The 25,256-nt window shown below is 38.4% G+C and overlaps 1 protein-coding gene across 2 annotated transcripts in view; it reads left to right on the forward strand.

Annotated features, from left to right (window-relative positions):
* Nucleotides 1-25,256, forward strand: part of gpc6b (glypican 6b) — a 137,984-nt gene that overhangs the window by 91,266 nt on the left and 21,462 nt on the right. Inside the window, exons 5-7 of one of the 2 annotated variants that reach the window (XM_036139239.1) lie at nucleotides 588-718; nucleotides 1,396-1,539; nucleotides 3,224-3,253. In XM_036139239.1, the coding sequence (XP_035995132.1) occupies nucleotides 588-718; nucleotides 1,396-1,539; nucleotides 3,224-3,253 (305 nt within the window). The remainder of the gene's footprint in view (nucleotides 1-587; nucleotides 719-1,395; nucleotides 1,540-3,223; nucleotides 3,254-25,256) is intronic. The other variant, XM_012873216.3, reaches the window with a different exon arrangement.

The raw sequence follows: 25,256 nt of genomic DNA on the forward strand, positions 1-25,256 counted from the left end.
GGCATCATGCTGTAGTTGTGCTTTTGTTTGACAGTAGAGCTGGTCAAAGGTGATGGGATGATAGATGGAAGGGCAATCCTAAAAAAAAAAAACCTGTTAGAAGCTGCAAAGCAAACTTTGCTTGGAACAAAGGATTGCCTTCCAGCATGACAATAATGCCAAGCCTGCAGCCAGAGCTTCACTGGGAGGGTTCAGATCAAAGCATGTTCCTAGGTTAAAATGTCCTAGTCAAAGTCCAGACCTAAATCAAATTGAGTCAGTGGGATGACTTAATAATTTGTGTTCAGATCTGACTGAAGAAGAATGGACAGCCATTACACTCTCGAGATGCACAAAACTGGGAGAGACACTCTTCACAAATATTAACTACTTTTTGTTGATCTGTCACATAAAATCCCTTAAAATGTGTGGTTGCAACGTGGCAATTTTTTAAACGGCTGAAAGGGTTTGAATACTCTGCAAGACTGCGTCTTTGTTCTGACACATCTGTCCTTTTATCGTTCCTTTTACTAACCGAATGTGTGTCAGTCCACACCCTTTGTCTCATCCCTCTAACCTGTTTTTTTTTTTTCCCCCCACTGTGACAGATGCCCTGCTGCTGGTGGCGCAGAGGCTCGAAGGGCCTTTCAACATTGAATCTGTCATGGAGCCTATTGATGTCAAGATTTCAGAGGCCATCATGAATATGCAAGATAACAGTGCCCAGGTTTCTTTCAGGGTAAGTCAGTTATACTCCACCGAAGAACAGAACCCCCGCTGTAGACCGGCTGGTGAGGTCCGCCGGTTTTTGCTTTGTTTCTTAACAAGAAGGAGCGTTCTCGTCATGCTGGACTATGCCTAAGGTGTGTACAACACACTCTAATTATGTCAGTTTAGGTTCTGAATTATATGTTTCACATTGGTCAGATAATTATAGTTCAGCTAACAGTATTTAATGTGTTTCCTGTGTTTTACTGCATTTCTCCTTGCCCACAAAACTGCAGTTAGGAAGGGGAAAAAATGTAGGTGGTTGTGAGGAATACTTTTTTTTTTTTTTTTTTCCTGCCTCCACCGATTTAGATGCCCATTCAGGGCTCAATGCTCTGTTGGCTCTCTCATTCAACAGATGCAGTTTTGTTGACGGTTTAACTATATGTGTGGTGTTTTTCCCCAAAGCCTGTAAAAACTAAGCCCTTCCAGCTTAAATAGCCTCGACCACAGCTCTTAACTCTCTGACTTATCAGCGCGGTTGGCTCAGCTTTGACACATAGCACCGTCACTCTGGTGGTGTGAGGGGGGAATGATTCAGGAGACCTTTTTTGTAAAATAAAACATGCAGCAAGTGTTTTCCTATTTTCTGCATCCACAACCATTCAGACCGCTGCCAGCTGTTTGCCCGTGTTTTTGTAATTGCAGGTTTTCCAAGGCTGTGGCCAGCCGAAGCTCGCAGAAATCCCTAGGTCCGCCCGTGGTGCTTCGGATGTGCTCAACGCCCGCTTCAGACCCTACAGCCCAGAGGAGCCGCCCACCGCCGCAGCTGGCACAAGCTTGGACAGGCTGGTAAGGACAGGAGGTGAAACGCTGCCGTTTCCAGGCAGGACCGGCGTAAACATCATTTGTCTCTCTGTCTCGACTCTGTTGATTAAAGCGGGTGATTTGCCATCGTAAGCCCCTGGAGCCGGAAATTAATTCTTTTTACTTGTCCTCCGTTCAGGCCCCTCTATCGATTTTTGTTTGTTAACGAACCAACAGCTTTACCCAGGGAGGGCAGCGAAGGGTGGGATGCGCCGTGATCGGTGTCCCTTTTGTGTTTGTGTACTTTGCAAACAGAGGGGAAAAAGGATAAACGAAGATGGATAGATTTTGTGAGGCTCACCAAAACAATTCCTGCTCCGGAGCATACTTCTATTTTCAGTCCGATTATCTCCATGTTTGTCCAATTTGATGTTGTCACATAGGTATCCGTCTCAGGTAACCTTGAAGTCTAAAACGTTGAGTCATGTTAAAGGTTAACAAGAGGGATGCAGTCCAATTTAGCTTTGACAAAGTTCAAACTATGCATTTTATTTTCAGCCTCACTTTTTTAAGAGTCAGCCTCTTTCAAAATAAGGATGAAGGGGCTGTTGCTATCTCGATATTATTGCAGTGCCTTAAAAAAGTTTGCACAGCCTTTTTCACGTTTTGTCACATTACAACTACAAATGTAAAAAAAAATATTTTATGGGGATTTTCATTTGATAGACAAACACAAAGCAGCAAATCTTCAAGTCTTGCTACACCTTCTGTATTAAATTTAGGTCTGGGCTTTCAAATTTTAATACCCTTCGACATATCTGTATTATTTGATATTACACACCTTCCCATTGTAGCTCTGGCCTCATGGTTACGGTTGTTGTCCTGCTGGACGGTGAACTTTCATCCTGGCCTCAAGTGTTTTGCGGCCAATTTTATTTTTTTTCCTCAGGGTTCTCCCTGTTTGTACACTAATGTTCTCTAAAAACTCTGGGGCCCTAAGAGAACAGCTTTATGTAAACTAATTAGGTTATGCACAGGTGGACTCCATTTACTAAAAAGGCTTCTAAAGGGACTTGGTTATCTTGCATTTGATTTTGTTTAGGTGTATCAGATTAAAGGAGAATGTGTAATGCAAATGCATGCCACACTTTTCAGATTTTTCTTTGTGAGATATTTTGAAAAACTGTATTGTTTCCCTTCCACTTCATAATTATCCACTACTTTGTTATGGTCTGTCATAAAAATCCAATATAAGGCATTTAACTTTGTGGTTGTAACGACAAAAAATATAACAAATTATTGAGATATGAATACTTTTACAATGCACTGTATGTGATATAAAAAACAAATTATCATTAGAGCTGTTGATCCTTGAAGGACACAAACATTTTAGATATGTTTTTTGTTTGCTTTTTTTTTTTTTTTACCGCAGCCTCAAAGCAAACTAGTGTTTCAGGCTCTTGAAAATAACATTTATTGGATGTAGAACTTGGAATGTAGTTGTGTTAAACAATTCTGGATTTTTGCAAAAATTAAATAATTTATTTGGTTCAGTGTTAATTATGTTTTGCTGTTCAGTTTTTAATTCATTCCCAAAGCTTTTTTTTTATCTCTCTTGTGCAGGAGATGCTTTTTATGTAGCTGTTTGTGTCCATCATTTAATTCTTCAACCTACACCTAATTAAATAATAAGGCTTTTCTGTTTCCCTGCCTTTTTGCTGCAAACCAGAGGATGGTTTGGAAGGCGATGCAAGTCAGTGTAAGATTCAATATTTTATACTCTTTTGCTTGCTCTATTGTTTTGTGCTTTTGGTTGATTTTTTAAGACATGAAGGGAAAATATCCACTTCCTATAAAGGTGAACTGTATCTTTTGCATTTCTAGCTAATATTCAATAGGATCTCTTGTCACAGCCGTATTTCCATCTCATACTTGATTCACATATGTCAATGCTAAGGCTGTTTTCAATATATATATATATATATATATATATATATATATATATATATATATATATATATATATATATATATATATATATATATATATATATATAAATTAACTTTAATTAAATTAACTTTAACCTTTTTAAACCAATGACTTTGTTGGACCCATTATTAAGCCCGGAGTCATTTTGCAGTCCTGTCCTGGAGAAACAAATCAGGATATCACCCACTCTCTGTTCAGTGTTAAAAACTAATTTCCACAGAGTATAACTTAATCTGTTTTCAAATTCATTTATTCAAATCTGATTAAATCAGTTTACAAGAGCAACAAATTCCATTATCAACCAACCTGATCCATCCTGGCCTGACCTTATGTTGCTACAAAGTCTATTTCCCCATGGTGGATTCACCATGAATTAGAGAAATGGAAAATGGCTTTCATGAGAGCTGCCACTTTAAAACGTTTTATTATGATTTTAAAACAAATAGTTTCAGATTCGGCATGTTAAACTGTCTTTAGCATCTTATTGTAGCAAGGGACCCAACTAATGCAAGTAGCAAAACTAACACGGATAGCACAACAAGCTTTACTGAGACCAACAGCAGTCTGTGTACATTCCCTATAGAAAATATAGATCCCCACTTTAACACTGAGATCTCCAAAAGGCTTCCAACATTTCTAAATCCAGTGTGACCACCAGACAGAGGTTGGAAGTTCAAGAGGATATAATATAGCTACTTTGCTGTGCTCCATCCAGCCTTTCTGTTATCTGCTGAAGTCTTACTCTCTCTCTCTCACACACATCCTGAATGAGCAACGGACATGTCTGAACACATCGTGGAAATAAAGGGCCCCCTATAAATAGTTGCCCACATCACTGTACATCCTCCTTTATACTGAAAATAGCAAACTTTGAGTTGGCTTCACACCCAAGGGGTTTACCAACATGACCTGGTTGTGCTTAATACTGTGTTTTCACTGAAATAGTTAAACCCTTGTCACACCATGATGTATCAGCTTTTTGTCTCACTTGCATTGAAAGACATTACACAATGCGAAAATGATTTTCCCCGAATCAACTTGGTACATGTTTAACATTTTTATCATATGCAGTTTGATCACCATATTAACTCACCTACCACAAATTATTTTAACATGTTAGGGATCTCTGCCACATGAGCGCCACACATGCCATGTACAGCACATTCACAGCACATGTACAGAACATGTAGAGCACATGTATGCCACCGCTACAGAAACAGTGCAACTGTGACTCAGGTGCCACAGCAATGACCCACTAATATTACTTGATCTCATGTGTGGTGGGGTATCCTGAAAGTGAAATCTAATCTGGTTAATGATTATTTGACCAGTTAGGGATAATCAGTGGAGCACTGACATTTCAATTCCAAGATGATCAGTTGTGTCTTTGTAATGGAAAGATAACTAGATAAGATGAGACAGTGATGTCACAGAAATGTAATGTACCCAGTCATGATGCAGCAGGAGACCACAACCTCCAACCAAATGGTCTCCAGCATACAGGAACATTTCAAAGTGGATATGCATCAAAAGCAACACAGAAACCTCAAAGACATCAAAGGATGTGATGTTCCACTAAATCGGCTTAATTCCATCACCTTTAGACCCACGCAGCAGGTATTTTTAAAAAAGGCATACATGAACCCAGCTTTGCAATTTTGGACAGCCAGGACTTATCAAACTAAAAATTTATATTTTGGTAGAAAGAATATGGAAAAGTGTTCCTGACACCCACAGAATAAACAGCAATATTCAGTCTTTCTTCAAACCTTGTCATAAACAGGATGAAGAGTATACAAGTGGAGGTTGGAATCAATGAATAAAGATTTAATGTGTAGCCTAGAAACGGTAACAACAGAATGTGTCACAACTCACACATCCCATAATAGGCTAATAATTGACATACGATTAACAACTGGCATCAATCAGAGCTGACTAAATGCTGAAAATAAAGGCAGCATTAATTTCTAATAAATATATCCTCCTCTTGAGTTTCCCACTGGTCTCTAACTAATCAATTTTTAACTTTTAATAGCTCCTGCCCAAACATTGCAATACCCATTCTCCCACTGATTCTCAAAACCATGGCAACAGAGGAGAGCAGAGGTCTCAGCCTTAACATTGCTAGCAACATTCTCCACACGGTCCCCTGGGACTCTAAAGGACTCTATGAACTCTGAGAGAGACCAGGGTGAACTTTTAGTCCTCCACCCATCTGCTTATTGAACATCAGATCCCAAATTCAGAAGAAGCTTCTAGCTCCTCTGTAGTTAAAACTTATTCAACCAATTGAAATTGTCATCATTAGTGGTTCACCTTGTTTAATGGATTGTGCTGTCTAAAATAGCATTTCATCTTTTATGTTTTAGTGCTTTATAGTGGTTGCCACTTTTCTTTCACTGCAGCAGTTTATGATCAGATTAAAGCCAAAGAGGTTTATGCAAACCAGTGCTTTTGTAACTTACACTTTTACTATTATAGTTTTGTCATCATTCGTCAATCAACCATTTTTGATAATGTTGCTACAGATTACATTATTAAATCAAATTATGGTTTTTATATATATATATATATATACATATATATAGATAGATAGATAGATAGATAGATAGATAGATAGATAGATAGATAGATAGATAGATAGATAGAGAGAGACTTAAACCATTTAAAAAAAATTAATTCCACGAACAGAAACAAAAATCCTTTTGGGCAGATGCCACAATGTTTGGAGCTGTGCATCTCTAACATTAATCTGAAAGAATTAATGCAGCCTTCCTAGAGAGAGAGAGAGAGATTCGTGCTTGTTTTCAATGCAGGTATATTATTATCATCGTCATTATTATTCAATCTTTTTACATAGCTCTTTGCCACCAGTACAGGGTAATTGCCTCATAAGTACTGGTTTTAATTAATAAAATAACAGTATCTAATAAAATGCATACTTGTGAACATTATAGTGTTGGATTAAAACAAATCAGCCAACAGAAGACTTAAAAATGTAGATGCTTGTAAAAATACACATAATATATATAGATATGAAATATTTTTTGGTGTATCAAATGTTGCGATGTTATTGACAACATTTAGTAAAATCAGCTACATTTGGAGAATGTTTGTACAGATGGACATTAAAATTCTGACATGGTGATGTTATAGTTAACGTTAAACCCTGCTGGTTGAGATCATTTAGTGTAGCTAAACATTTGTAAACCTTTTTAAAAACATATTGTGAGCATGGAAAGCTACTGTATTAAATCGTAAAAACATACTGATTGTTAAGAACCAGAAGCAGAAGAGGCAGGAGACCTGACATTTGAATCGGACACAGTTTTGCATTTTATGCAGGTCTTTAAAATGTTGCTACCTAGTGACTGTCAGGGAACTTCTGCAGCAGCAAGCTTGAGACCAGGCAGTGCCAAGAGCTAGCTTACTCTCTGTAGAGGTGTCAGGCAGGATGGCTGAGGATGATGAAACAGTCTTGGTAGAGAAGGGTAAACAACATTTAGTGGTTAGTCAATGCTCATAGGTCACGGTACAATGTAGGTCATGGTCCAGAAATCAGAAGCTTGGTACTTGTCTGACAAAGGGAGGGTAAATCAGGAAAATCCTGGAAACAAGATTGGGGTCTATAACATAGTAATTAGTCATGATAAAGTGTTCAATAATCTGGCACTGTCCTGCCGTCTGCAGTGAGCTTATAAGGAGCAGAAAACAGGTGTGTGGAATAAGCTTGATTGCAGAGGTTCTGAGAGGCAGCCCATAAGTGTGATAGATGAAGGCTATAACAACGGAGAGCCAGGATGAAGACAGCAGACAGGCCAGATCCTGACACTGGTTGTGTACTGAAGTGGGGACCTGACCACAAAGTAACGCAACAAGTTTTTGACTCCTTTTTGACTTTACAACACCATTTTTATAATGTCGTCATGGAAAGCAATAAGTACAGCCTCTAATAGTTCTTTGGTTTTAAGGCAAATTATCTGATGATCTGATTATCAGTAAATTTGTTTCTGTCTAACCTCAAATATACAATACCACCCACCACAGATTATATATTAAACAAATGTAGAAAATAGATAAAACCTTAGAATTTAAAGGCACTTACTTTGTTTTACCCTTTTTTTTAAATGACCTAGTTTCAGAAGATAAGCAACTGACTGAAAGTAGGGCTTGAGGTAATTACAGTTTGTCAGTAGCTGCGAATCCTTGTAATGTTGAAATGACTGTATGAAAACAGTGCTTTTACCCATGGCTAATTATGTGGGTGCTTTTTTTCTTACTGTACTACAGGACATGTGCTTTTCCCACAGGAAGCTTTGGTTTGAGTTCTCATTTCCCTATTTCAACCCAATAATGAGAGAAAAAAAAGTTCAAACACAGATTTTAGCCGGTTCTGTTTGGAGGCCTGTTACACTTGAGAAATGCCAAAACACAGCGACGTTGGTTTTGCCTGCAGCTTTTCCTCACAATGCACATACTAACTGACACCTCTGCCTGTTGTTTATTTTTTTTCTTTCCTTCACAGCGTACAGCAGAAAAAGGAAAGCGTGTCAGTCTTTCCCTAACAGCTCTGTCGTGCCTTCATTAGCGTGACAGCATTTATGTGTTTATGTTGTAGCACTCCCTGCAGATCTGAGGTCTTCCCGCAAGAGCTCCTCTTTGTTGTCCCGCTCGCTGTCCTCGTTTACATTGTGGTACAGGATAATTAACCATGACGGTGACACTGCTCAGCCTCGTGGAAGTTAAAGATGGTTTAAAGTGTCCTTTGATAAGAACTTCTTGTCTGGATTTACGGCGAAGTTGGTGAGTCAAGGAACGAGCAAGGAAAGGCAGGAAGTGACTGTACTCATTTCTGCCATTGCTTTTAGAGGAGCCTGGAGGAGTAGACCCACCTCCAGCTCAATGAGCCATGACTGTTTAATTGCCTGACATTCTGTCAGAGCACACACCCTCGAAGCTCTGGGAGAAATGGAGATTTTAAAGTCCAAAGAGGGGATAAAGGCTTGCACGCTGTCAGGCTTAGAGGCACATTAAAGATAAGAAGTGGATCCTTTAATTTGACTTTTGTAACAAGTTTTATGCAGTTAAATTGCTGTGGTTTTGTAAAAGGGGTTCCTTTTGTCTCCCTTGTGTAAATCACAGTTTGTATTTTACAGCAAATGCATGTATGACGCAAAAGGAAAGTAATGAAAGCAAGACACTTACGGCTGACAACAGAGACTCTGCTGGAAACAATATTTGTTAAGTTAAATCATTGATGCGTGACACTTGGCTCATCAACTGAGCTGGGCTCTGGTTTGGCATCAATTTCAAAAGAGCTTCCTTGAATAAAATGTATAATATATCTGTAGGACAAAACTTCATAAAACACTTCATTTAAATTGCTTTGAAAATGTATTTGTATGACAGATTTATTTTGTTTTTGCTTTCATTCACACCTGGATTTTAATATCCAACAAATATTAACCAGAATAGATTCAGGATACCAAATACAGTTTGAACAATAAAATAAATATACGCTCTACGTTCTTTCATGAGGGGTGAATGTTGCTTGTCAAGGCATGATGCAATCTCCTGGGTTTCCTTAGATAGGAAACCTTTTGACCAATCTGTATGATTTCATTGAATTTGACTTTGTAAAGGGCCTTGAGATGATGTGTTGTGAATTGGCGCTATGTAAATAAAATTGAATTGAATTGAGCTGAATTTAATTTGCTGCAATCAACGGAACTATACATTCTCCTCTCTACCATAAAATCACAAAGGAGAATGCCTGGCCATCAGTTCAACTGTTCTTGGGACAATGATCCAAAGCACACTGGCAAGTCCACTTCTGGAATGTCTAAAAATAAATTAATTCAATTAAATTTTATTTATATGGCGCCAATTCATGAAACATGTCATCTCAAGGCACTTTGCAAAGTCAAATTCAATCAGATTATACAGATTTGGTCAGATTATACAGATTGTTCAAATAAATGTCCTATATAAGGGAACCCAGTTGATTGCATCAAAGTCCCAACATGCAGCATTCACTCCTCCTGAAGAAGCTTAGAGCCACAGAGAGTCGTCTGCATTGTCCATGGCTTTGCAGCAATCTCTCATACCGAGTAAGCATGAAGCGACAGTGGAAAGAAAAACTCCCCTTTAACAGGAAGGAAAACCTCCAGCAGAACCAGGCTCAGTATGAACGGTCATCTGCCTCAACCGACTGGGGGTTACAGAGGACAGAGCAGAGACACAACAAGGCAAACAAACAAGCACAGAAGCACGCATTGGTCCAGTAATCTGTCCAAGGCTTGAGGTAACCTGAGACACAGTAGACACTTTTTAGCGATAGGAAAGAGGTTGTCACGAGACAGTGGCCAACTGAGGCGTACCACACTAGATTAACACTCGGGCAGTGTTGTGCTGGCAGCCATCCGTTTATATATTCCCACCGAGCGCCGCATAACGCCGAACACCTGCCGCTGCGCACCTCCCTGCTCATCAAAGTTCCCCTGTGAGGAGAGAGGGAGGAAAAGGGTTGCACCCAGATCGGGGGCAGCCCGTAGAACCCTGACACCTACCATAAAGAAAAAAAAGAGAGAGAACAAAATGTTAAAAGCTGAAATGATGATAAGCAATGCAAATTGGAGAACAGTAGAACTTAGTAGAGTGAGAAAAACAGGTCCTCCAGTAGCCTAAACCTATAGCAATATAACTATAGAGGTAGCTCAGGGTAGCATAAGTCACTCTAACTATAAGTTTTGTCAAAAAGGAAAGTTTTAAGATTAGTCTTAAAAGTAGACACAGTGTCTGCCTCATGGACCAAAACTGGGAGTTGGTTCCACAGGAGAGGAGCCTGATAGCTAAAGGATCTGCCTCCCATTCTACTTTTAGAGACTCTAGGAACCACCAGTAGACCTGTGATATTTGACTTGCCTAGTCTGTACTTGATGTAAATTCAGTTTTAGATTTCTATGGCATGACCTTAAACTGGCCGTTCATGCTCCAAAGCCCACCAGTGTTGCTGATTTGCAGCAATTCTGCAAAGAAGAGTTGGCCAGAATTCCTCCACAGCGATAAATTTGTCATTTCCAATCATTGCAAACACTTGATTGGAGTTTTTCACTGTTGTAATTAGTTTTGGTGGCCGATTACTGTTTCACACATATTAAATCGTGAGTCATGAAATCATCATTTGAAAACTGTATGTTGTATTTACTCACGTTATCTTCATCTAATATTAACATGCATTTGGTGATGTGAAAAATTTAAATGTTAGGAAAAGGGGAAAAAAAAAACACCTGCTGAAATCTCCAAGGGGGCAGATACTTTTTCACAGCTGTGTATCCATGTATCCAACATATCACTTGTGAGTGCTTCAGGAAGTTGTCTTTACCAACAAAAAAAAAACTAAATGCAGCAGTTACTCAGTATGCATAGTTGTTCTCAGTTTTCTCAGTCTTTACACATCAAATGGAAAATCTATAACTGTAAACACATTTGAAATCACTTCTTCCTGGATACTCCCATCTACTTTCCAGTGTTTGTCTCACCCTTTTTCAGATGGCAAACAGTTTTGAAAGCAAACAATCAACACGCTGTCTGGCATTCAGTCACGCAATCCACTCCTTAGAACATTTCTAAACTTGCTGCAACAATTACTGTGATCTGTTGAAAAGTGGAACAGAAAGATATTCAATATAAATTATTGAAGATTAGGAGCCGAGTGCTGGTAGCTTGTGCTGTGGTGTGTAACAGTTAACATTTCCAAGTATAAAAGGTACCATGAAGGGTAAAAAATTAAATCATACGCTTGTCTTTAAGATGAACAAATCCGATATTAACTCTAATTGTTGTCAATCAAATCTAGCTTGAACGTTTTGTCAGTTATTAGATGAACCTATCTCCTAAGCCTAGATTGTATAGTATAATTTGGTTCAAATATTTAAAATGTAACTAAAAACACTGTCTGTTTTTCTTAGAAATAAATCAAATAGGACCACAGGGTTAAACTATGTTCAACACTAAAAAAAGTATTGATACCCGTTAACTTTTAGCACTTTGTGACGTTGCAACCATAAACGTAATCATATTTCATGAGGGTTTAATGTGATAAATCGACACAAAGTAGTCCATGATTATAAATAAGGGGGGCAATGATACATGCTGACCTAATGGATTAATGGATAAAATCTAAACCAGGAAGCGTGCCTTTGTATTCAGCCCCCTAAAGTCAATACAATGTAAAACCAATGTGCCCATTCTTTGATCAGATTGGCTGGAGAATGTCTTTCAACATCCATTTTCAATTCTGAGAACAGATTCTCAATAGGAATTAAGTCTCGGCTTTGACAGGGCCATTCGAACTCCTGACAGGGCTTTGATCTAAACTATTGTATAGCTGTTTCGGCATGCTGGGGTTATTATGCTGCTTGGTCCTGTAGATAACAGACTGAAGTGGGACAAATACAGAAAAAGGGTCATCAAAGGCTTCTTGAAAAAGCCGTTTTTATTTGATGTTGGTTGTGAAATGCCAAGGATGTTTTGTGGCGCTTCCATGTAGAGTTTTAACTAGTTGTATTACATGCTGGTTTGGTGGCAGGGAAGCACAAAAGAAACACACTGAGGATTATAGTGACCACTGCCGCTAAGCTGCTGGGCACGAGTTTGGATAACTTGGAATACTTCTATAATACTTCTTTTATGACAACCTGTTTTATTCAATTATGTATTTATTATATTTTCAGAAATTACATAAGCATGGTGTATAAAAAGTAGTATGCACACAAGCCACGTGTTGCCGAGGGTGTTGCTGTTGATTCTTTATATTGTCTGCGGTTATGTGTGTTTTGCTGGAGATTGTGTCTTACTGTATTATTTTTGTTTGTTTTCCTCTAAATCAATGTAATTGACCAGTGCTATGCATAGTGTCATTGAGCAATAATTTTTCTATTATTTATTTATTTATTTTTTTGGTAATGCTCTGTGTCCTGAAACCACCAGTTGTCTGTGGCATATTGCTGTTTATATATATATATATATATATATATATATATATATATATATATATATATATATATATATATATATATATATTCTCCATGAAAAATAAAGGGAACACTTAAACAGCAGAATGTAACTCCAAGCCAGTCACACTTCTGTAAAATCAAACTGTCCACTTTAGAAGCAACACTGATTGAAAATCAGTTTCACCTGCTGTTGTTCAAATGGAATAGACAACAGGTGAAAACTAGAGGCAATCAGCAAGACCGCCCAATAAAGGAGTGGTTCTGCAGGTGGTGACCACAGACCACTTCTCAGTTCCTCTGCTTTGTGGCAGATGTTTTGGCCACTTTTGAATGCTTCTGGTGCTTTCGCTCTAGAGGCAGCATGAGACGGAGTCTACAACCCACACAAGTGGCTCAGGTAGTGCAGCTCATCCAGGATGGCACATCAATGCAAGCTGTGGCAAGAAGGTTTGCTGTGTCTGTCAGCGTAGTGTCCAGAGCATGGAGGCGCTGCCAGGAGACAGGCCAGTACATCATGAGATGTGGAGGATGCCAACAACCCTGCAGCAGGACTGCTACCTCTGCCTTTGTGCAAGGAGGGACAGGAGGAGCAGCCAGAGCCCTCCAAAATGACCTCCAGCAGGCCACAGATGTGCATGTCTGGTCAAACGATCAGAAACAGACTCCATGAGGGAGGTATGAGGGGCCGATGTCCACACTGTGCATGACGTTTGGAGCAGGAGACCATCCGCCACCTCATAATGAGCATGCTCAGGCGTTGTAGGGAGGTCATACAGACACATGGAGGCCACACATGCTACTGAGCCTCATTTTGACTTGTTTAAAAGAAATTACATCAAAGTTGGATCCGCCTGTAGTGTGTTTTTTCACTTTAGTTTTGAGTGTAGTACCCAAATGCTTACCTCCATGGATTAATAAATGTGATTTCCATTGATAATTTATGTGTGATTTTGTTGTCAGCACATTCAACTATGTAAAGAAGTATTTAATAAGAATATATTTAATTCATTCAGATCTAGGATGTGTTATTTTAGTGTTCCCTTTATTTCTTTGAGTGGTGTATATAATCAGTATGAGGGAGTGCTGCAAACTCAACAGAACAATGTAAGCGACATGTCAACTTTCACTACATTCTCAGCCAGGTGGCGTACATGCTAGAAGTCAACGACTAAAGGCAATCTGCTAGGTTCCTTGGATAGAAAGCTTTTTAACCAACTTGAATGATAAACTGAACTTGACTGCATTGCTTGATAGGTTCTACTGGAGTAACTTGATAGCTGTCATTCAAGTTAATTAATTTTTTTCTTGTAAAATTCCTTGGGACAACATGTGTTGTAAATTGCCACTATATTAATACATTGAACTGAATTGTACTGTTCTTGCATGTGTCTGCTGGGTCCCTTACATGGTTTGTAGCAAACTGAACATGGGACTTCTTCAGGCTTTATTTTGATGATGACTTTTGTCTTGCTGTTATGCCATGAAGGCCATATTTGTGAAGTGCTCAACTAATTGTTGTCTTGTCAGCATATTCTCCCACATGAGCTGTAGATCTCTGCACCTCCTCCAAAGTTACCGTGGGCATTTTGGCTGCTTTACCAAGTAATGCTCTACATTGCCAGGCCTCAGCCATATCATTGTAGGCTTGCAGTTGTGCCATATTATTTCCATTTTCGGATGATTGACTGAACAATGCTCTTTGAAATGTCCAAAACCTGGGACATTGTTTTATAACCTAATCCTGCTTCAAACCTCTCCACGGTGTCATACCTAACACGTCTGCTGTGCTCCTTCTTGGTGCTGTTTGTTAACACATGTTGTCTAACAAACATCTGAGGCCTTCACAGAACAGCTGGATTTATACCAAGGTTAAATTACACACAGTTGGACTCTGTTTACTAATTAGACTTATGAAAGAAATCATTTACACTATATTTTATGCAGGAGTATCCTGGTATTGTGAGGGCTTTGCACAAATGCACACATACTTTGGCATTTTATATTTATAATAAACAACTGCGTTTGTCTACCACATGAAATCTCCTTGAAATACATTGAAGCTTAATATTATATGAGAAAATGTGAAAAGGTTCAAGAGGTATCGATACTTTTGTAAGGCACTTTCAGCTAATTCAACTATCCAATTGAGATAACGGTAAAATAAATTGTGTTGTTGAATGCAACTTTACAGAAAATAAACTAACGCTGTCCTTCTCGCTGCAACATTAAATCACTTTTCAGCTTGTCTTTTGAGGTTTTTAGTACCTGGAATGCCAGTCAGAAAATATTAAAGCTGCTGGATGGTGTTGCATTAATGATAAAGATTTCTGCCAGGAAGTTTTTTACACTTTGTTGTCAGGTTTCACGGAGAGCATTTTATTTTTCCATCCATCCTGGCAGCACAGTTTCTTACCTTGAAGATCTGTGGGTCAATAAATAGCTGCTAAGTGTGACAGTGGGATTGTTTGCTGGCTTTGTGACAGACTACTGACCTGTTTAGGTTCTCTCTGTGCTTTTAGGCTAAAAAAAGGTCTAAAGGCTCTTGTTACAATCATTAGGACGGCATAAAGAGTGCGACTAGGTGAAGGAAGGGTGCAAAAAGCAAAGTTCCCCACTTTGTCAAGATGGTTTGTGTGAATTGGCTATCGGGTTGCATGCTAAATATTTATATTTGTGCTGTTAAGTGAACGTGCCAATTCTCTGCTTATTTTCATGCCAACTTAAATCACTTGTTTAAACAGTTAGGAAATAGATACTTGCAATAATATTATGACATTGAGAGGAATTGTGTGTTCCTGTCCTGCTAACATTTTTGCTTTTCCGTGTTTTTAGTGAAGAACAATCAAAGAGTGGTTTTGTAGTCAGTTGTCGGGGACAAAAAAAGAAACACAAAACCACATCCACTCCTCTCCAAAGTCCTGACCCTGGAATTAAACTTGTGCCGTTCAGGAACACGTCAAGCCACTGAAACATTCTTGTTTGGGATACATGTAATAGAAGTAAAGTGGGCCTATCCACAGCTCCATTTTCTCAGTTGTTCTATCTGCAGGCTTTTGCCTAGCAAGGCATGCAATTATGGAGATTCCACAGATTGTAGCCATAACTGATACTTTTTCTAAGACCGCACAAAAATAAATAGTCTGGTTGTGCACATGTGGCAGGGTTCTTCAGAGCACCGTTCAACTGTGAACTTAACAGTCGCCCGGCTGGAAGCTGGCACTCGACCGTCAACCTTTGACTGAGCCTACAGAAATTCATATATGTGCTTACTTGAATTACTTGTGAAATTAACAGGAAAAAAAACGTGTCAAATTAAAGGAAAAACACTGCAAACATTATGTGAGGAGGCTCAGTTACAGGTGAAATATTTAGAGTGGTAATGTTTTCTTTTCAATTTACATACCTGCTCTAGACATACTACTTCTGTTTTAGTGTCGCTATATATTTATTTAGAGCACATAAAGACATGAAAAGCCTACTGCAGACATTATTCTTAGGCGGCACCTTCTCAGTAAAACAGATTGAGTTTACTGGCGGTGGGGTAAATCAAACTTCTATTCAAAGACGAAAAGGTCTTCCAAACAAAAATCTGCGGCGTTGCACCACATGCAAATATTTTACAATTCCCAGCGAACAATAACCTAAACACAACGGTCCAGTTTATGTGTGCTGCTGAGTGACGTGTTCTCATTTCGAGGTATTGACAATCCAAAGCATGCCAAATGCAAACGCATTATTTACCCGTATGGTCTAACCACGGCTGTGAATGCGCATTTTCCGCTTGGTGTTAAGTCTGCTTGTTGTCAAACAGTAAACCGACAATCCTGGGTGGAGTTGCTCCGGGTTAAGGTTAAACGTTTTGGGGAAAATTTCCTTAGATTTCCCATGACTTTACAATAAAATTTGTTTTTTTTTTGTTTGTTCTCCCTGTCTCTCTTTTCAGCAGTGGCATCTAGTGAAATTCTATTCTTTGTGTGAAACAACAAAGCTGGAAATTTCCTAATTGAATTCTCTAGAGAATTTAATTTGGGACCACTTCCTTACAGTCTTGTTCAGGGTGTTAAAGTATGAGAAGAAAGTTCTTTGTATAGTTTTTGCCAGCTTGTGATGCTGGGAATGAACATGGCCAGAACTCCACCCTGGCCTGCCATCCAGCTCACAGTTCAGCTATTTTTAACATCCCTCTCTGAGGTTATTGGTTCTACGCGGAGGGTGCTGATGATTTTGCAAGGAGGGAGTTGTTCATGCTGGGAAGTTCCAGCATCTTGTTGTTTTGTTCATGGGGGCAGCAAAAATGGAGCTCCCCTAGAATAGGGTTTTTACATTGTCTTTGGCCTCATTGCATCTAATAGAATGGTAATTCCAGCTGTTTTGGTGAACATTTTTTATTTTTTTTATTTATTTTTTTGTTGCACCGACAATTTTTATATTTTTTTTTATCTCCCAATGGAGAAAATTATATTTTCTAAGAAAATATATCTCAATCAGTGTAATTGTTGCTTCGGTCATTACTTGCAATTAATCACACCCAATATGAATATTCATTGAAAACAAAGCAATGAATGCAGCTAACATCCTGTTTAATCAAGCTGTATGAGTGTAGCTGTGGATAATTGTGTAGCGGGATTATTATTATTATTTTTTTTTTAAGAAAAGTGCCGCTTAGAGGTCTTTACTTCGCTCGGCACCAAGTGTATTACTGTGCAGTCACTGCACACTTCATGTGTTCATTGTAATCAAAAATCACCTCATCCACCGACACATGTAAGTGTCAGGGACAAGCACTCCTACAAACAAAAAGCAGGAACAATTGTGACCGTGAGTGTGCCTTGCTGATTGCGTGAGTGAAAAGTTTAAACCGTCGGAGGAGGAGAAAGGAGCTGTTTATGTAAATGACTCGTAAGTTGAGCCCTTTTTTCCCCGCATGCCCGTCACTTCTTACAATTAAATAACGTGTGACAAACATACAGAGAGACAAATCCCACAGCGAGACATCTCAATCAGGACGATGGGGTTTTCAATCACACTGTACTCAAAAGCTTTTTGGGCTCGGTTGTGTAATGGCAGAAATGCATCACACATGCCGGATTTGTCAGAGAACAGTGACAGCTGAATAAGCAGGGCCTTAGTGTTTAACAGAGGGGAAAATAAAGTGAAATAAAAGAAAAATGACTATATGCATTTATTTTCTGTGGCAGTTTCTCAGCGTTTTTTTGAATGTACTGTTTACCATATGCAAACCTACACACTCTTTTACAATTTCCTAAGTGTATGCTACCAAAATTAGGGCCATTTTAGGTATAATAAAGCTGTGTATGTAAGAATGTCTTAAAGGAACTGAATGATACATTTAAAATATGAACAAGCAAAGCTGAATCTACAGCAAAGATTTATCCTCATATACAAGTTTGAAGCCACAAAATGAAATATAAACCAAAGCGGAAAATCAACGCATGTGCGAGGTGGATGAAAAGCTTCATGTAAAAATGTAATCAATGTCTCCTGCTGACAGAAGGCACATATAATGAATTATGATGCAAAGGGAGTAAAGTGGCAAAAAATGTATTAGATAAACCCATCTTGTACTGGGTTTCAGGTAGGGTGGTAATAATTTGTTGGTCATCTTGACCAAGCTGGCCGAGCATCATAACTTGTACAGTATTGGAGGATTATATGTGCCAGAAAATGTAATATCTCTTCACTTCAAAACTACTCACCTGTTGGATGAAAATGGGCTGTAATTCCAAATGTATGAAGTGTTATATTCAGTCAACTAAAGGTACTGAGGCATAAACATAGATAAAAGTACCGTAATGTACATCATATGTCAACTCATAAACCCCAGTCATTTTACATATTGGTGCATAAGGCCAAAAATATAGTTTTTTTGTTTGTTTGTTTTTTATTTAGAGAATGCTTTTACTTTTATTAGGTAGCCTAATAAGAGTAACAAATAAGAATACTAAGTGAGAGACTAAACTGTTTGCTAAAGTGGAGCCAGAATTAAATAACAAAAATCCAGGACGAACCAATTATATACTCCTTTACCCCACAAGAAGTTCCCTAAACCATCACTTTGATGTCACCAGCAAAAGTATATTCTATTAGACAGAGCAACATAATATTAGACACAGGGTTTAATTGCTTCCAGCTGGATCAACAAGCTTTGAGACTGAACATTTTCCTCACCTGTTTACTAAATGTGTCAGCCATGCTGTTCTGTCAGGGTAACAGGGACAGAAAAGGAATGTCGACTGATCAAATATTGCTTTAGCCACTGCATCTTTCTGTAAACCTGTAGCTGTAATCCAGTTTCTTATAAATTGTATATTAACTGCATCTAAACTTAAGGAAATAAATCACATGTTAGTTTTGAGTCCTGTTTAGCTGGGCATACACTGTGCGATTTTATTTTTTATTTTTTCCCTTTTTTGGCCGATTCTTCAGTCGTGAGAGAATTTTTTTGGATAAGGCCGAGTCTCAGCTTCATTGTGCGTCCTACGTTGTGTACTATACAGGGGGTAATGAGGGGCGATTCGCCTCTCACGACCAACTCCCAGCCAGGAATTGAACGGTCAGATGAAAATCAAACGTTTGAAATTCAGTCGGCCCTCGTGAATGATCTTGAGCGCATTGCTGTTGAAGCATAGCTACGAGCCGATTTCCCCCAAACTTGCGTACTGCATATGTGCAAACAAGAGAATTCTTCTTCTTCTCAGACGAAAACGTAGGAGTGGAGAGAAGCATGGCCGCGGTACATGTGACAGGGATCGAAACTACAGAGGAGCAACTCGTAGAATTGCCAAGGCAGCGTGTTTCGTTCTAGTAAGCCTCTAAGGCTACATTCACACTGCAGCCTGATCTGACCCAATTCCAATCTTTTCATGACAGTCTGAACGGCACTGATCGGATTTTTTCAAATGCGACCCAGGCCACTTGGATATGTGGTCCTTATTCCGATACGTATCTGATCTTTTCAAATGCGACCTGTGTCTGTACGGCCAGGTAGCATTCAGCAGACCTGTATGTCATTGATACTCGACAAACGTCACTATTCTGCGTCCTGCAAAGCAGAAGTGGGAAGAAAAACAACACCCATGGCGGACGACAGTGAGGAGAGCAGTCAATGGAGAGAAAGCTCTGGTTAGAAAATAATTTAATCATTGCAAAATGCGCGCCAGCATTATAATCCATGTCTACTTCCGCAAACACTGAGGACGCTTGCTACGTGTGACGTCATCGTGTCCTCAACTGCGCATGCGGGACACTTAAGTTTTATGAATTCAGTTCACACAGGAGATCACATACAAGTCGCATAAATTTGGAAATGTGAACGACCACGCAAAAAAAATCAGATTTTACAAAATTATAATCATAATTGAGCATCAAGGCCTGCAGTGTGAACATAGCCATATTTAACAGTGATCATTGACACTTCCGTCTTTTTCTTCTTCTACAGTTTACCTTTGGCATCTGAATAGACTGTGGTGTGCATGTATTGGATGAAGAGCGCAAAACACAAAGTGTTTTCCTGCATCCGCTTCTGTGTTCACCAGTGGTGGGCACAGTTAACAAAAGGAAGGTCATCCAACCCGAGAACATAACTCGCAATGATGGTTCAAATTGGGGCAGTTTGTTAAAAGTCTTAGGTCAGAATTCTAAACTGTGTCAATCTTGTAAAGACACATACCACCATAATCCAACACAGGCAGAAAGATGGCAGCAGCAAGTTGCTTTTTCTACATTAAAGAAAATCACTGTTTATTACAATAAAAAAATCTGTTTCAGTCTCAACTTTTTGAATAGTTAGAGCACATGGCAAGTCAAGTTTATGTCTTTAGCACATTTTAGTAACAGGACAATTCAAAGTGCTGTTGTCCAACACGTGTTCTCAGCACTGTCACAATAGTCACGGAAAAAAATCATTTAAGAATGCTAACCTAAAACAAAATGTCTGTCTTTTGTTTTAAGTTAGCATGCTTAAATGAGATTTGATATTAAAATGTTATCGGTCGATCTTCCAAATGCACACATATTTTATTCAGAGGAATTAAATCTAATGTTAAGTCCATAGGTATAAAATTATTAAATACGGTTATTTGTTGTATCATAACTGAATATGCATTTTGTGTGTTTAACTCTTAAGAGTCCAAAGTATAGGTGCACACGTCCTAACAGTGACTCTGCATGTGCTACTTCAGTCTAGCAGGTCAACACTATTTAGCACAACACTAAATACCCCTGTGAGTGGTGTTGGCGCAGCTCTCAGTAAAACCCCATCACTTTCTGCTGCAACTAAAGTGAAGACACATCACTTGGAGGTTCCTACTAAATGAAGCCATAAGGTTGACACTCTCCTTTTCCCCTCTGTAGTCCATTTGATGGCAAAAAAGAAAAAAACAAAGTGGATCCTCTCGTTTAGGTTCAGTTGGATACTTAGAACCATACAGATCTAAAATATCCATCAAATAAAAAATAGTAAAAGTGGAGTAATGGGAATGAGGTCAAAAACTGCATGGCTCAACTCCAATTGCCTGACATACTGAAGCAGCCGCCACTCCCAAAACCCCTGTAACTCTCTAACAAACAATAAAATATGCTAATTTGCTAAAGAGCTCTAGTATAAACTTTAACATAGCAAATCCATATGCATGATAATCCTTAACATTTTGCCTTCTCATGTTGTATATTCATTTTATCCTAGAAAACGTAATTTTTTGATCTTAATAAACATAAATCCCTATAAGAACTTAAACCTTAAATAACCTTCCACATCTGAATGGACCTAAGTTGAATTTAGGCTTCTACTTATCTAAATAATACAATGTAACTGTTTTATCAGGTGCTGTAAGCTATGTTTACTCCATACAGTGTGCTTTAACAGGTTCCGCTTTCAATGGTTTGCTTAGAGAAACAGAGCTCAGAACAACACTGTAAAGAGAAATACATCAGTGACAACCTTAGTCTAACAAGAAGAACCCAAACGTTTTGTCGTGCTTGGGATTGAAAATATGTTTTTATTATTAGATCATCCAGAGCAAGGTTAAGCTTTGGCAAAATAAATTTCATTTCATAAGTCTACATGTTGGTTAATGCTGAAATTGTAGTTAGTATTTATTTATGTTAATGTAGTGAGCAGATGTCATCAATAATAGATCATTGCCTACCCAACTCGGCAGAGTATGTCAGACTCACATTGATGTGTAGGTACAGTATGGATATCTAGTCCTTTTTAGGACATATGAAGCCACTGATATTATGCTGAGTTTCCGTTTCTTCTAGTCTGTGCTTGGGTTTTTGCCATTTTGGTTTTGAATTTGTTGCCAATAAAATTTCCCAATTGACTAAAAGGCTATATATGAGGTAATATACTGGGCTTATTAGTGCACAATGCATATCGAAGCTAACATCTCCTGCTTCGAGGAAGAAAACTGTCTTACAAAAATGCATACACTACTGAACACAGAGCATCAGTTAGGACTTCTTTAGGAGAATAATTTTTTCTTTTCTTTTTTTACAGCATCACGGTGATGATTTTATAACAGTGTTTATATGTAAAAGAATAACTTTAAGAGAAAAACAAGCATTTAGACCAAAGTGCATTTCTAAACCAACTTTATTCAGCTCAGTCCTACTAATCACAAACAGACCCTCAAATGCAAAGTTACTAATATAATACAGTTTTAATTTTATTGGTGTAAAAGCTGCAGATGGGTTTAATTCTAATTTTGTTTGCAAATGGTAATACTACCTATACACGTACTATACTAGTACCATGGAAATCACCCCGCTCAGGCTGCATTTTCACTCCTGCTGCATTTAACTTAATACGTTTGAAGGAAAAAAAGGAAAAGGGACCTAAAGCGTCTGCACAAGAGCATCGAACTACAATGTGCCCTATAAACATGGCCATTGTCTTTACATTAGTTAGCACACTCTAAACCTTCATGATCTTTATTTCTCTTCTATCCTATTTGATGTTAGAACAGTGTATGTTTTAGAGGTTCTAGACTGTATGCTGGGATAGATTTTTAGCCATAGAACTAAAATCTTTAATATGTTTTAACTTCCGTTGGTACTACATTAAATATCAAAAAGTACTGTTTGAAATTTTCTTTTTCAGTTCTGCACATCCCTACTCCTCATTCAACCTTCTACTTCTTTACTGTCATTGCTGTTCAATTTCTTGATACTATTATTATTGTTGATTTTGATGATGACGATCATCATCATCATCATCATCATCATCATCATCATCATCATCATCATCATCAGTATTGTTATTACTGATATCAAAAGGTTTGGAAAGCACTGTGGAAAAAGTGTCCCACTGCACATCAGGTTGCATATTTTCACATATACAATCCAGCTTGCCTTTTGCCATTGGCATCCATTTTATAATTGACCAAATAACCTTTGCTTCTCCTACAGTGCTAACAGGAGGTATGCCTAATGGGACAGTACTCCCAATCTGAGTCTCAAGAGCTAGACTTATTGGCAACTTCAGACTGAAGTCATGAAATTCACCCCTATTCAGTTCTATGAAGCAACCCAACCTGGCTGCTAACGTTCCAAGGCACAGCGCCCACCAGGGATCATATTTTAACCTGTTCTGTTCAAGATTGTTGCCACTTCTGATTAACCCATCAAAGGCTGGAGAACAGTAGCATGTCCTGCCTCAGTGCATTTCAGCGCATGTCTCTAATGAGTGTTAAAGGCAACAATTAATGTGCGTTAATTGACAAGACACAATGCTCCCATTGTGCCCCTTCATTCCACTTATCCACTAAACATGATTGATTTTCATAACATACCAGATGAGGCTTAATCTTCTAGTTCATCGGCATTCTCATCCTCTCTCATTTAAATTTAATTTAAAACCAGCAAATTGTTTTATCTATTTATTTTTTGTGGTGTTGTCTTTGTAAGCAAACCCTATTCCATTAAGCAGTACATGTAGAATGCATTATAACAATCGCTGGATTTTAATCGTATGCAAATACAGTTTGACCACATGCAACAAATATACAACCATCAAGTAAAAATGCTCCTTTAGGTATAAATATCTTGTAGCCCTGAGAAAATATGACTATAAATGTATGTATGGTGGGTTGTAAATCAAATCTTGGATTATCTTGAATGCTTTTTTTTTTACAAAGTTTTTTGGTGCATTTTTAATTATATTACTGGTCTCCCATGATGTCACTTGAACCCAATTCATCCCATTTCAGCTGAAAATCAAAAAGCAAGGCAGCTGTTATCCATAGGAACACGAGGTTTTAACGTTTCATGGTCTAATGCTGGTGTCGTGCGCGCTCTGCTACATTTCACATGTGTCAATATATTAATGAGGTACACTGGCCCCATTATGCTCAAGGCTTCTCGCCCCTCCAGGGGAAATGGGCAGCACGGGGGAAGGCGGGCTTGCCAATGATAGCTCAGTCTGCACTCCACAGAGAGCAGCTTTCCTTTAATCATCTATCTTTTTCAAACTCCTCCTGTTGTAGCCTCGGGCGAATCTCACGCACAAACTCGCCACTGTCTCATCAATATTCTGTCATTTTCTTCTCACTGAGGGATCATTGCCTGATACATTTTGCGCTCTATGATAAAGCATATTGCCGAAACTGTGCAGCTATCATGGGACTAAGCAAATGGTTCGGGGTTGTAAAATTTAAATGGGCCACTGAGCATAACCTGCAGTCCTGTTCGCTGAGAGTAGGCACATAATTACCCAAGCACCAATATAAAACCATTTCTCTATAAATAAAGCAGATGTCGGATCATGCACAAGTAATAGAACAAACACATTTTAGCCAGGTAATATTTAATATGTTTGTATATTTTTTGTATATGTCTGTAGACTGTCAATATTTCCTATGTCCTTAATATCCAAATTATTTTTTTATTTCATGAAGGTATAATAATAAATGAAATTAATTAGAAAGGCTTACTATATTGGTTTATATTCATGCATCCTACAGTGGCGGTTCTCCTCAGAACAAGTCATTTTTATATTTCTTTTCAGTGTACAAAGAGATTTGCCATCACATTTAATTATAGGCACGATGGACTGTTTTGCCCTGGAACGAGCTATAAAAATAATTAAAGCAAAGTTATGCCTTGAGGGTTTTAGGGAAAATTGAGTGCTTAAGATCAGTTCAATTGTTTCTGACTACGATATGGAATGAAATTAAATTTGACAGCCCCATCATGGAGAGCGCACCGACAAATTTAGTTAATCGTAGAGGTGCGGTTGTGCCAACATGCCGTGCAGCATTTATTTACAGGAGGAGTTTTAGCAATTTGTTCATGCAACACTGATAAGTGATGCCTCAACAGTGTTAGTTCCACAGTGTTTGTTGGATATATCATGTGGATGGATGGCAATGAAACCCAGGCTGGAAATGAGAAAAGATGGAAGATAAAGAAGCCAGTTTCGTATGACAACTGAACTATCTTTATGTTATGCATCTGTTCACAGAGAGCCATATCATTTGAGTCTGACAGTGTTGTCACCAGGAGACACATCATGAAACAGACATGGTCTGGATTGATGCTTTGTTGAGGTGTTTTTATATCAAAACCAGGTTGTCAATCTGGGCTCTGACTGACTTTTTCTTTTTAAAAAGATACACAATATTGGCTACATTTACTGGAACACATGGTAAAGATATAACCGAATATTTCATTACAACATCTTAGTCTACCACTGAAATATTTAAACGAATCAAACTATTGATTTTAGCTCCTACA

The sequence above is a fragment of the Fundulus heteroclitus genome, chromosome 7 (assembly GCF_011125445.2).
Source record: "Fundulus heteroclitus isolate FHET01 chromosome 7, MU-UCD_Fhet_4.1, whole genome shotgun sequence".
NCBI classification, from domain to species: Eukaryota; Metazoa; Chordata; class Actinopteri; order Cyprinodontiformes; family Fundulidae; genus Fundulus; species Fundulus heteroclitus.